The sequence below is a fragment of the Hemitrygon akajei genome, chromosome 6 (genome assembly GCF_048418815.1).
Source record: "Hemitrygon akajei chromosome 6, sHemAka1.3, whole genome shotgun sequence".
Lineage (NCBI taxonomy): Eukaryota > Metazoa > Chordata > Chondrichthyes > Myliobatiformes > Dasyatidae > Hemitrygon > Hemitrygon akajei.
This window is the reverse complement of record NC_133129.1, coordinates 123,273,492-123,286,830: the sequence shown is the minus strand read 5'-3', so window position 1 is coordinate 123,286,830 and position 13,339 is coordinate 123,273,492. Positions and strand designations below refer to the sequence as shown.

The 13,339-nt window shown below is 42.6% G+C and overlaps 1 protein-coding gene across 1 annotated transcript in view; it reads right to left on the bottom strand.

Annotated features, from left to right (window-relative positions):
* Positions 1-5,574: 5,574 nt before the first annotated feature.
* The window catches only part of creb3l1 (cAMP responsive element binding protein 3-like 1), a 188,476-nt gene continuing 180,711 nt past the window's right edge, over positions 5,575-13,339 (bottom strand). Inside the window, exon 12 of the mRNA XM_073049177.1 lies at positions 5,575-7,257. Within this exon, the coding sequence (XP_072905278.1) occupies positions 7,221-7,257 (37 nt within the window). The 3' untranslated portion in view covers positions 5,575-7,220. The remainder of the gene's footprint in view (positions 7,258-13,339) is intronic.

Below are 13,339 nucleotides of genomic sequence, written 5' to 3'. Positions count from 1 at the left end.
TCAACCCTCCTCCTCCTCCTGGACACCCCGCCCTGGTCTTCTGCCTGCTCTGGGTCTTTTCATTGGCAGCTGCCTACGGGACATCATCCGTTGTGAATTCAACACTACTCTCTCCTATTACAACCTCACCCCTTCCGAACACTCTGCTCTCCACTCCCTCCGCACTAATCCCAACCTCACCATCAAACCCGCAGAAAAAGGGGGTGCTGGAGTAGTCTGGTGGTCTGATCTCTATCTTGCTGAGGCCTGGCAACAACTCTCAGACACTTCCTCTTACTTACTCCAGCAACATGGTACCACCAATGAGCACCAGACCATTGACTCCCTCACACCAGCTGACTCTATTAACTCTGTGGATCTCCAAACCATTGCCATCAACCTCATAGTTCCCGTAACCCGCACCTCCCGTTTCTTCCTCCTACCCAAGATACACAAACCTACCTCCAGGTAGACCCATTGTTTCAGCTTGTTCCTGCCCCACGACTCTGCATACCTCGACTCTGTCTTATCCCCCCCTCCCAGTTCAGACCCTTCCTGCCTACATCCATGACACTTCACACCCTCTGGGTTTTTTCAATGATTTCAGGTTCCCTGGCCCCCATCTTACTTTTACCACGGATGTTCAGTCTCTATGCACCTCCATCTCACGCCAGGAAGGCCTCAAAGTTTTTCGTTTCTTTCTGGACACCAGACCTAATCAGTTCTCCTCCACTTAGCAGAACTTGTCCTCACTCTAAATAATTTCTACTTTGGCTCCTTCAACTTCCTTCAAACAGAAGGGGTAGCCAGGGGCACTTGCTTTAAGTCCCAGCTATGCCTGCTTGTTTGTCAGCTACGTGGAACAGTCTATGTTTCAAGCCTACACTGGTGACCATCCCACACTTTTCCTATGCTACATCAACATTGGTGCTGCTTCCTGCACCTTTACAGAACTCATCAACTTCATCCACTTTGCCTCCAACTTCCACCCTGCCCTCAAATTTACCTGGGCCATTTCCAACACCTCCCACTCCTTTCTCATTCTCTTTGTCTCTATCTCTGGAAACAGCTTATCCACCAATATCAATTATAAACCCACAGATTCTCACAGCTTCCTGGACTATACCTCCTCCCCCACTGATACTTGTAAAAATGCCATCCCCTTCTCTCAATTGCTCCGTCTCCACCACATCTGCTCTCAGGATGAGGCTTTTCATTCTAGAACAAAGGAGCTGTCCTTTTTCAAAGAAAGGGGCTTCCCTTCCTCTACCATCAACGCTGCCCTCAACCACATCTCTTCCATTTCATGCACTTCTGATCTTACCCCATCCTCCCGCCACTCTACCAGGGATAGGCTTCCTCTTGTCCTCACCTACCACCCCACCAGCCTCCGCATCCAGCACATAATTCTCCGTAACTTCTGCCACCTCCAATGGTATCCCACCACCAAGCACATCTTTCCCTCCCCCCCCCCACTTTCTGTTTTCCACAGGGATCACTCCCTATGCGACTCCCTTGTCCATCCACTCCCCCAATGATCTCCCTCTTGGCATTTATCCTTGCAAGCAGAACAAGTGCTACACCTGCTCTACACCTCGTCCCTCACTACCATTCAGGGATCTAAACAGTCCTTCCGGGTGAGATGACACCTCACCTGTGAGTCTGTTGGGGTCAGGTACTGTGTTTAGGTACTCCCGATATGGCCTCTTGTATATCAGTGTGATCCGACGTAGATTGGGAGACCGCTTCACTAAGCATCTACGCTCTGTTTGTCAGAACAGTCAGGATCTCCTAGGGGCCACCCATTTTAATTCCACTTCCCATTCCCATTCCAATATATCCATCTATGGCCTCCTCCACGGTCATGATGAAGCCACGTTTAGGTTAGAGGAACACTACCTTATATTACATTTGGGTAGCCTGTAACCTGATGGCATGAATATCAATTTCTCAAACTTCCAGTAATGCCTCCCACACCACCCCCCTTCATCATTTCCCATGCCCTTTTCCTCTCAACTTATCTCCTTGCCCACCCATCACCTCCCTCTGGTGCTCCTCCCCCCTTTTCTTTCTACCGTGGCCTTCTGTCTCTCACCAATCAACTTCCAAACTCTTTACTTCATCCCTCTCCATTCATGCCCACCCCCCACCTTTTAAATCTATTCCTCAGCTCATTTCTTCAGTCCTGCCGAAGGGTTTCGGCCCGAAAAGTCGACTGTACTCTCTTTCCTAGTTACTGCCTGGCTTGCTGAGTTCCTCCAGCATTTTGTGTGTGTTGCATGAATTTATTAGTGTTAATCATTGAGATCTCATTGCACTTGGCCACTCCAGCACTAGGTAGATAAGATCTACCTAGTAGGTAGTATCTACCTACTAGGTAGATAAGATATGCAAAACAACTATAGCCTGACAATGATCTCGTTACATTCTGAAAGCATAATTATGAGACTGCTGTGTCTGAATAATGCAAGCCGTAAAGCAGAAAATGAAATATATCAACTTGAACATTCGCAGAGTGAAGAACACTGAGATACTTCTGCTGTTGGCCATTAGGATGATGTGAGGCACAAGATATGAGTGTGGGGTTGAGGGGGATAATAAATCAGCCGTGATAGAATGGCAGAAAAGGCTCTGGGGCCAATTGGCTTAATTCTGCTCTATGTGTTATGGTGTGAGAGTGGGTGGGATTGGAGAATGCTATGAAAAGGAAGCGTGCTATATGAGGTGGGCGTAAGAGGGAACAGTGTTGACTGAGGTTGGTGGGAATGGCTGCTGAATTGCAGTGGAAGCAGAGGCTGTCGTGCAAAGATATGTGACAGGAAGAGTGCCATATGAAAGTGGATAGCAGGGAAGGAGACTAAGAGAGGATGTGTAGAGGGAAGGGTCGTGTGTGTGCGGTGGTGAGGGAGAATGCTGTTAAGAGATCTGGAAGTGCTCTGTGTTGGTGTGAGGGGCAGGTGCTGTATGAGAAAATATGCTCTTTGAAAAGCAGATATGCTTTAAATTTCTGAGAATCTTGAAAGTGCCCCCAGAATTTCACCCATTCAGGAGTGCTAGCACTGTCTAGTTATTGTTGTACCTAGGTAAACACTCTCTTATGGCAGAGGCCTTTGTCACAAGTTGTCAGGAGTTGCATAATTCCTTGCTTGTGAAGATACTGCCAATTACTTTTCTTCTGTCTTTTGACACAGGAAATTGCCTTGACTCATGAAAAGAAAAGCACAATTTTGTGTTGCACTGATGTGCAAACCATGGAAAATACTGATAATATTTTGGGTTTTATCCAAGAGCAAAAGATAGCAGATGCTGGAATCTATAATAAACCATAAATTCAACACCACTGAAACTGAAGTCAGATTGAATATTTTAATGATGTTTTCAGTGAGGATATTATTGATGAAATATCATCAACCTGGTCACACTTCCTCTTACTGTTGTCTGACTGGCAGAGGAATATCAACAGTTTCTGGTTGTATTACCGTATTGGGTGTCGGTCAGTTAGCTGCCTTGGGAAGTCCTGACAAAGGTTGGTGGGTTGCAGCTCATTGGTTGATTGACTGGTACTATTGAAGGTTGTATTAACTCACGCTCTCAAGACCATTTCAGAGAGTCTGCTTATATGCAACCCCATAAATTCATGAACGGCAGCATCAAGATGTGTGCATTTGGGAGGGGACATGGCTTATCATCATCAAAGGCAGAGAGAACAACCAGACCGTAGGGTGGAGATAGTTTATTGACACTTTGACTGGAACCATGCAAGTTTGTGGATTCTGTAAAGGACTGGGGGTTAGGGACAGGGTTGGACTTGGTTAATAAGAAAGTAGAATGTCTTTAGTCTATAATTTTGATCCGGTGAAGTATTCCCATGTTGCTCCTTATGCATGGCCACCAGATGGTGTATGAGAGCTGGTAATTGTTCTTTTGGTGCAAGCGTGATGCGTGGCACCTCTCCACTAGCCCATATAAAATGAAGAACATGCACTCTTGAGAAGCAATAAGTATTTGTGCTTGTCTTACAGTTGTTTTTTTAAATCAATATCCTCACCAGACAGGGGTTGTTAGAATAGATGCAGAATTAATGTTTCCCCTGACAGGACAACCAAGAGGGTCAGCTATTGACAATGGAGATAGGAATAAGTTTCTTCACACAGAGGATATTGAATCCTTGGAATTCACTGCCAAAGAGGTTTGGAAATTCAGTTGCTGAGCATATTCAAAGCAGACACCAGTAGATATTTAGACATTAAGGGAATAAAACATATGGGTTACTGCAGAAAAATTACACTGAGGTAAAATATCAACCAGATTTATTGAACGGAAGAGCGGGCACAAGGGGTGGAAGATCAGTTTCTGCTTCTATTTCTCATATTATTAAAGATCTTTAAAGCAGTGGTGAGAGAGTGAAGACCTATGCGGAATAAAGCAGCATGGTGAAATGGCACAACTGTAGATCTGCTGCATTACAGCTCTGGTAACCTGATTACCATTGCTGTCCTTGTGGAGTTCGCAAGCAATCCATGAATTGTGTGAATTTCCATTAATAATAAAAAAGGCATGGGTCAGTAGTTGATTGACTTCTGTAAATTGCCCTTAATATGTAGGTGAATGATAGACTCCCGGAAACTGGGGAAAGAGTTGAACTGAATGTAGGGATAATCAAAAGTACAAGTGTAAATTATGTTTGTGAACCCGGTAGGATAAAGCACCCGTTTCCCTGTTGTATGATTCCATGACTCTGAAAATGCTGCAGATGCTGGCAATCTGAAATAGAAACGGAAAATTCTGGAGATGTTCAGCAGATCAACCAGCATCTGTAGAGAGAAAATCAGGGTTAAATTTCAGATTGATATCTTCGATTGTTTCTGAAATTGTCTCTCCACAATTGCTGAGAACTAACAGCAATCCTGTTTTTATTCATGCTTTCTGATGCATTTAATTGTTAGTTAATAAGTCCCAGATCCACTCTGCTTAGAACAAACACAGAAACTATCATATTCTAACCTATCTGTCATTGGCCCATTCAATCCAGATACCATTGATTTGACAGAAGAATCTCTATTTCTGCACATCAGTAAACATGATTTTCATATCAAGCTACTGGCTCTAACTAATACCCAGACTAAATAAATTAACTGAACTGAAAGGTTAAAAGCTAACGTACAATTCTGGAAAGTGTTGATCGGAAGTCCTTACAGTGGGGGTCACTGTGCTGGAGTGTCCATTAGAAATCTCTACAATGATAAGTAATTAGAAGGGAATGGTTATTGGATATCCATACCGTGGAAGATTCTTCTCCATTGAAATTTCATGTGGTGATCTGGCGGGGGGGGGGGGGGGGGGGGGGAGAACTGAATTGCATACACTGTGCGGGAAAGGGGTGGGATGCTTCTTTGAAGTTTCATGTTGGCATTGGTTGTATCTTCTGTTGCTTAGCTTTGCAATCAACCATGCAACATCAAAATAAAATGCATCATAACTTTTCAGATCAATTAACTGAATTCACTCAAAAAGCAAAACAAGACAGCCATACTCCTTATTCGTGAATTAATAATAGACGTTTTTCTGACTAATGATAGAGAATGATAGTCAAAATTTATTTGCACAAAATATCCCTTAGTTTTATTTCTTTAAATATGAAGATGAATAATATTTTTTCTGCATACAGAATCCTTAATGATTTCTCACCCTGGCCTCTCCCCAGCCCTCTACACCACTCTGCATTCCCTCTCCCACAAAGGAAACCACAGCACATTCGTAGCAGGCTGAACACAGATTTTCATCAGGTGCGGTCTCAGGTTTTGATTCATAGGAATGAACAATTAGACAGGAGCACATGTAAGATATAAAACCCATAAGCCAGTCAAAAACTGAAAATGAAGATGTTGCTTCTCCATATAACCTAAAAAAAAAGAAACAACCGGAAAACTCGGTAGAGAAAGGTTCTGTGAATTTCTGAGTGAGTCGCATGAGATTGATTTGGACTCTGGCTTTACACCCCACTCAGAGACCGAATAGAGAATAAATTTAAAGGGTTTGTAGAACCAGCCTTGCACTTGATCCTACTGGTTATAGAAGGACAGGTTAGAGTAAGCAGAGACAGATTACCGTCCCACAGGAGAGCAGAAAAACGCCCTGCAAAAAGCACTGATTAAAAACGAATCACATCAAGGGTAACAGATTGAACAATCAGCAACTAACTGAATGATAATCTCAAGAAATGAGCAAAGCTTCTCTACATTGCCCTCTCCTCTGCAATAGCAATTTCTGCATCACAAATCTCTCCTTGTAATAGGCCTGACATCACTCTGTAACAGAGTTATCATTGCTTTTTTTTCCCCAACTCTGAACTAAAAATTGTTTCAGCCTGCAAATTTTGCAAGCAGCACTGTAGTAGAAGTGTGGTGGGGTTTTGGAACTGATTGAATAAACTCTTCAAAGAACTGGTACGGGTATGATAAGCCTGAAAGATCTGAGCATTACAGAATAACACCAGCCTCTGGTTTACCAGGGATTCCATATTAAAGAATCACTTTGGAGCTGCTGTTCATTCCAGCACCATGATTTAGCAGGTGGTGCGATGTGTACCTTCTTTGTCAACTCAATAGAAAAGTCATCAGGGATCTGGTGAAGAATGTCGCTCAGCTTTACTCTTCACTTTAGATGAAAAGTAATACGAAGAGTTTCTTATTGTCAGATAAATAACTTCAGCAAGAAGGTGAGAGTCTTGGAGAGTTGAGAGGTGTGGAGGGTAGACATTCAAAGTGGAACAGTGCAGCATTGCCTGCCCTTTCATATGCCCAGCCAAATTCATTTCCATTCCACTCAACTGAATCTAGTATCAGATGGGATGGAAAATGGCTAGCTGATAATGTCATACTAACACCCAAGGCAAATTTGTACTGTGCTGTCTCTAGAAGTTCAATTTTGATATAAGAAAAAAGTACCAAATGTTACAGAGTAGAAAAAGTTTTTTTTAACTTTTAAAAGAAACTTTAAACATTTTCTGCTTTTAAAAAAACAGTTGGGTCCCACCCCACCAACTGGTCTTGCTGTCTACATCATGACAGCTTTAAGTCCAACACAGTGTGCGTGGTGCATGAGCAGGTTGGTATCTGACGTGTGCAGGGACAGGCAGAAACACTGGGACGGATGCGGGCCTGCTCTGGTTAGCCTGCCAACACAAGCTGTCAGTCAGGAGTTGATCCGAGGTTTGCTTTAATGCAGCCCACAGCTGTTAATTACAAATAGTCTGCTGCACTATTTGATCCAATTTCCCTGCAAAACAAAAACAAATTTTTAAATTACTAAAATCTACAGGCTTGGGGCAAGAAATGCTCATATGTAAATGCTGCATGTTTTTCAGTGTTAGAGTTGGTTAGTGCCTGTCACCTCACAGTCAATTAGGGCAATGCCATTCCTCTGCACTCAAATCCCCCCAGGTATTTTTTGATGTCACTTATCCCCTCTGCTACTGCTTGGAAAGATTAGAAACATTCCAGCAAGGGCGGGTGTAAGACTTATTGCCAAATAAAATGTAAAGGCAAAGTCTGGTGTCTCCCTCGTTCTCCTCTACTGTCCCAAAAAGAACATCTGGTTTGACACCAGACCAAAATAGTATGGCTGAATGAGTGGCTGATGCAATTCACAAAGTTCACACATGACAATTGCTATTCCATTTGCCATGGTATCTTGCATATAATTTTCATCAGAGCAATAAAATGGCATTGTTTCTTAAAATCACAGTAGACCATAACACACAAGAACAAAAATAGGCCATTTGGCCTATTGAAGTGCTCCGCCATTCTATCATTGCTAATTTATTATCCTTCTCAACTCCATTCTCCTGCCTTCTCCCGGTAACCTTTGGTATGCTTACTATTCAAGAACCTTTCAATCCCTGCTTTAAATATACTCAATGACTTGGTCCCCACAGCCAGCTGTGGCAATGAATTCCACAGATACACCAACCTTTGGCTAATAAAATTCCTCCTCCTGTTTGTACTAAAGCAATGTCCTTTTATCCTATCGCAATGTGCTCTGGTCCCAGACTCTCCCACTACTGGAAACATCCTCTCCATGTCCACTCTATCCAGGCTTTTCAATATTCGGTAAGTTTCAATGAGATCTTCCCCTCATCATTCTAAACTCCAGCAAATACAGGCCCAGAGCCATCAAACACTCTTCATATATTAACCCTTTCATCATTGGGATCATTCTCATAAACTTCCTCTGGCAGTACATCCTTCCTAAGATATGGAGCCACAAATGCTCACAATACTCCAACATGGTCTGGCCAACACCTTATAAAGCCTCAGCATTACATTATTGCAGTTATATTTTTGTCCACTCAAAATTAATGTTAACATTTCACTGTTGGTACCCAGCAGGTAAGTCATTTCAAGCTATGCTCTGATTTGTCATTGATGGTAGAAACTGAGTGCTTGCAAATGCAAGATTAGCTGTGCAAGGTAGGAGCATGGTGGGTGCAAGAAAATCAGAGCAGCAGAAAGAAGATTTGCTATGTGTCTCTTTCAGACGAGCTGGCAGTCTCATTTCTATTGAGCTAATGCAGACCACATAACAGATAAACAAATGCAAAATACTGCAGATGCTGGAGATCTGAAATAAAAACAGACAGTGAGTCAGACAGTAGCTTGGGAGAAAGCAACCTAGTTAATGTCTCAATCAATGACCTTCACCTTGACTGAGAAAACAATTCTGTAATAGTGTGGATGGAATGAAAAAGATAAATTGGTGCTTGGATAATAAATGGCCATTGTGGAGGAGATATAAACAGGGGAAGCAGAATCCTTACCTGAAATTTTAAATAAAATACTGGAGATGCAATAACTGCCCTGTTGCCTCCTCCCTTTCAATTGTCCATGGCCCGAACACAGTGACTCCCCAGTCTAGTTGTATCTTTAGTATAGATCATTTGTTGCCAGCATTGTGCTCCCAGTGAAGGAGGTAAAAGATTAGAAAACAGACTTTGTCTTCACCTTAACCATGTATTAATAATCAATAGAATTCCAGGGGATTTGTAGAAATGAACTGATTTTCACCTCAGAGATTTAGGTGCAATTTCAGCTCTTAACCATAAGACATAAGAGCAGAATTAGGCCATTCAGCCCATTGAGTCTTCTACACCTTTCGATCACAGCTGATTTTTTTTCTACTCAACACGATTCTCCTGTCTTCTCCCCATAACTTTTGACACTCCTATTAATCAAAAACATATCAACTTTCACTTTATGTATACTCAATGACTTGGCCTCCACAGCCATCTGTAGCAATGAATTTTACGGATTCCCATCCTCTGGCTAAAGAAATTTCTTCTCGATCACTATTCTAAAGGGATGTTCTTGTATTCTGAGGCTGTGCTCTCTGGTTCTCAACCCCACTATTGGAAACATTCTCTCCACGTCTATTCTATGTACGCCTTTCAATATTCAGTTTGTTTCAATAAGATTTCCCTTTTCTTCCATCTAAATTCCAGCAATTGCAGGCTGAGAGCCATTAAACACTCCTCCCGGTGTAACCCTCTCATTCTTGTTACCCTCATTTGGACTCTCTCCAATGCCAGCACATCCTTCCTTAGATATGGAGCTCAAAACAGTTCACGGTACTCCAAATATGGTCTGACCGATACCGTAATCTCAGCATTAATCCTTGCTTTTATATTCTAGTCACCTTGAAATGAATGCTAGCCTTGCATTTGCCTTCCTACCTACTGACTCAGGCTGCAAGTTAACCTTAAGGGAACCCTGCACCATGAGTCCCAAGTTCCTCTGAACCTCTGATTTCTGAATTTGCTCACCGTTTAGAAAGTCTATGCCTTTATTTCTTTACCAAAGTGCGTGACCATATATTCCCCTACAGTGTATTCCATCTTACACTTCTCTGCCCATTCTCTTAATCTGTCCAAGTCCTTCTGCAGATTCCTTGCTTCCTCAACACTACCTGCCCCTCCACCTACCTTTGCAAACTTGGCCACAAAGCCATCAATTTAGTCACCCAGACCTTTATCATGAAGAGTAGTGGACCCAATACCGACCTCTGCAGAACACCAGAAGTCTTTGGCATCCAACCAGAAAAGGCCTTCGTTATTCTCACTCTTTGTATTCTGCCAGATGCTGTGTGACCTGCAGAGTGCCTCCAGCATTTTGTGTATGAAGCCTCTGTCCCTGCTAGTATATTTTCCTGTAATACCATGGGCTATTATCAAAGGTCTTCTGAAAATCTAATAAACAACATCCACTGACACTCCATTGTCTGTCCTACTTGTTATTTCCTCAAAGTATTCCAACAGATTCGTCAGACAAGTTTACCCCATAAGGAAACTATGCTGACTTTGGACTATTTAATCATGTGCCTACAAATACCCTGAAACCTTATCCTTAATAATGCACTCTAACATCTTGACAACCACTTAAGGCTGATTAACTGGCTATAATTTCCTGTCTTTTGCATCCCGTGTTTCTTAAGAATGGAGTGACATTTGCGACTTTGCAGTCCTCTGAAACCATTCTAGAATCTAGTGATTCTTGAAAATCACTAGTCATTCCTCCAGTATCTCTTCTGTTACCTCCTTCAGAATCCTGGGGTGTAATTCATCTGGTCCAAATGACCTTTAGAACTTACAGCTTCTCAAGTGCTTTCTCCTTAATAACGGTGATTACACTCAATTGTGCCCTGATATTCCTGAATTTCTGGCACACTGCTGGTTACTTCCACAATGAATGTTAATACAAAATACTTATTCAGTTCACTTGTCATTTCTTTGTTATTCAAGATTAACTCTCCAGCACCATTTTTCAGAGGTCCAATGTCCACTCTTGCCCCTCCTTTACCATATATATATATCTGAAAAAACTTTTGATACCAATTTGATACTATTGGCTAGCTTACCTTCCTATTTCATCTTTTCTCTCTTTATTATCCATTTAGTTGCCTTTTGTTTTTTTTTAAAGGTTTCCCAATCCTTTAGCTACCCCTAATTTCTGCTATAGTATATTCCCTCTCTTTTGCTTTTATGCTGTCTTTGACTTCCCTCGTCAGCCACGATTGCCTTACCCTTCCTTCAGAATGCTTCTTCTTAGGGATACACTGATCCTATGGCTTCCGAATTACTCTTAGAAATTCAAGTCATTGCTGATCGACCATCATCCCTGCTAGTGTCTTCTTCTAGAAACATAGAAAACCTACAGCACAACACAAGCCCTTCGGCCCACAATGCTGTGCCAAAACATGTACTTACTTTAGAAATTACCTAGGTTACCCGTAGCCCTCTATTTTTCTAAACTCCATGTACCTGTCCAGGAGTCTCTTAAAAGACACTATCGTATCCGCCTCCACCACCATCGCCGGCAGCCCATTCCACACACTCACCACTCTCTGCGTAAAAAAGCTTAACCCTGATATCTCCTCTGTACCAACTCCCAAGCACCTTAAAACTGTGCCCTCTCATATTAGCCATTTCAGCCCTGGGGAAAAGCCTCTGACTATCCACATGATCAATGCCTGTCATCATCTTATACGCCTCCATCAGATCACCTCTCATCCTCCACCACTCCAAGGAAAAAAAGGCTGAGTTCACTAAACCTATTTTTATAAGGCATGCTCCCCAATCCAGGCAACATCCTTGTAAATCTCCTCTGCACCTTTTCTATTGTTTCCACATCCTTCCTGAAGTGACGTGAACAGAACTGAGCACAGTACTCCAAGTGGGGTCTGACCAGGATCCTACATAGCTGTAACATTACCTCTCTGCTCCTAAACTCAATCTCATGTATGCACTGTATGTCTTCTTAACCACACAGTCAACCAGCGTAGCAGCTTTGAGTGTCTTATGGACTCGGACCCTGAGATCCCTCTGATCCTCCACACTGCCAAGAGTCTTACCATTAATACTATATTCTGCCATCATATTTGACCTACCAAAATGAACCACCTCACACTTACCTGGGTTGAACTCCATCTGCCACTTCTCAGCCCAGTTTTGCATCATATTGACGTCCCGCTGTAACCTCTGACAGCCCTCCACACTATCCACAACACCTCCAACCTTTATTGTCATCAGCAAATTTACTAACTCATCCCTCCACTTCCTCATCCAGGTCATTTATAAAAATCACGAAGAGAAGGGGTCCCAGAACAGATCCCTGAGGTACACCACTGGTGACCGACCTCCATGCAGAATATGACCCATCTACAACCACCCTTTGTCTTCTGTGAGCAAGCCAGTTCTGGATCCACAAAGTAATGTCCCCTTGGATCCCATGCCTCCTTCCTTTCTCAATAAGCCTTGCATGGGGTACCTTATCAAATTCCTTGCCATATACACTACATCTACTGCTCTACCTTCATCAATGTGTTTAGTCACATCCTCAAAAAATTCAGTCAGGCTCATAAGGCATGACCTGCCTTTGACAAAGCCATGCTGACTATTCCTAATCATATTATGCCTTTCCAAATGTTCATAAATTCTGCCCCTCAGGATCTTCTCCATCAACTTACCAACCACTGAAGTAAGACTCTCTTGTCCCCATTGATGATGCAAAGATCATTGCCACAGGCTCAGCAATTTCTTCCCTCGCCTCCCACAGTGGCCTGGGATACATCAAGATGGATACATCTTATCCAACTTGATGCTTTCTAAAAGCTCCAGCACATCCTCTTTCTTAATGTCTATAAGCTCAAGGTTTTCAGTCCATGGTAAGTCATCCCTACAATCGCCAAGGTCGTTTTCCATAGTGAATACTGGAAACACAGTATTCATTAAGTACATCCACTACCTCCTCCGGTTCCATACACACTTTTCCACTCTTCACCCTGATCTCATGTTTTATCCTCTTGCTCTTCACATACTTGTAGAGTGCCTTGGGGTTTTCCTTAATCCTGCTCGCCAAGGCCTTCTCATGGCCCCTTCTGGCTCTCCTAATTTCATTCTTAAACTCCTTCCTGCTAGCCTTATAATTTTCTAGATCTTTATCATTACCTAGTTTTTGAACCTTTTGTAAGCTTTTCTTTTCTTCTTGACTAGATTTTCAACAGCCTTTGTACACCATGGTTCCTGTACCCTACCATCCTTTCCCTGTCTCATTGGAATGTACCTATGCAGAACTCCACACAAATATCCCCTGAACATATCCACATTTCTGCCATACATTTTTCTGAGAACATCTGCTCCCAATTTATGTTTCCAAGTTTCTTCATATTTCCCCTTATGATCATCGGGCAGCAGCCACTAACATCTTACCCATTCTTCAGGCATAAACCCAAGCAGCAAGCTGCAACTACTGGAAGATCACAACCCTTAGTGATATGTGAAAGCTGGATTTACAGGAGTTATCACTGG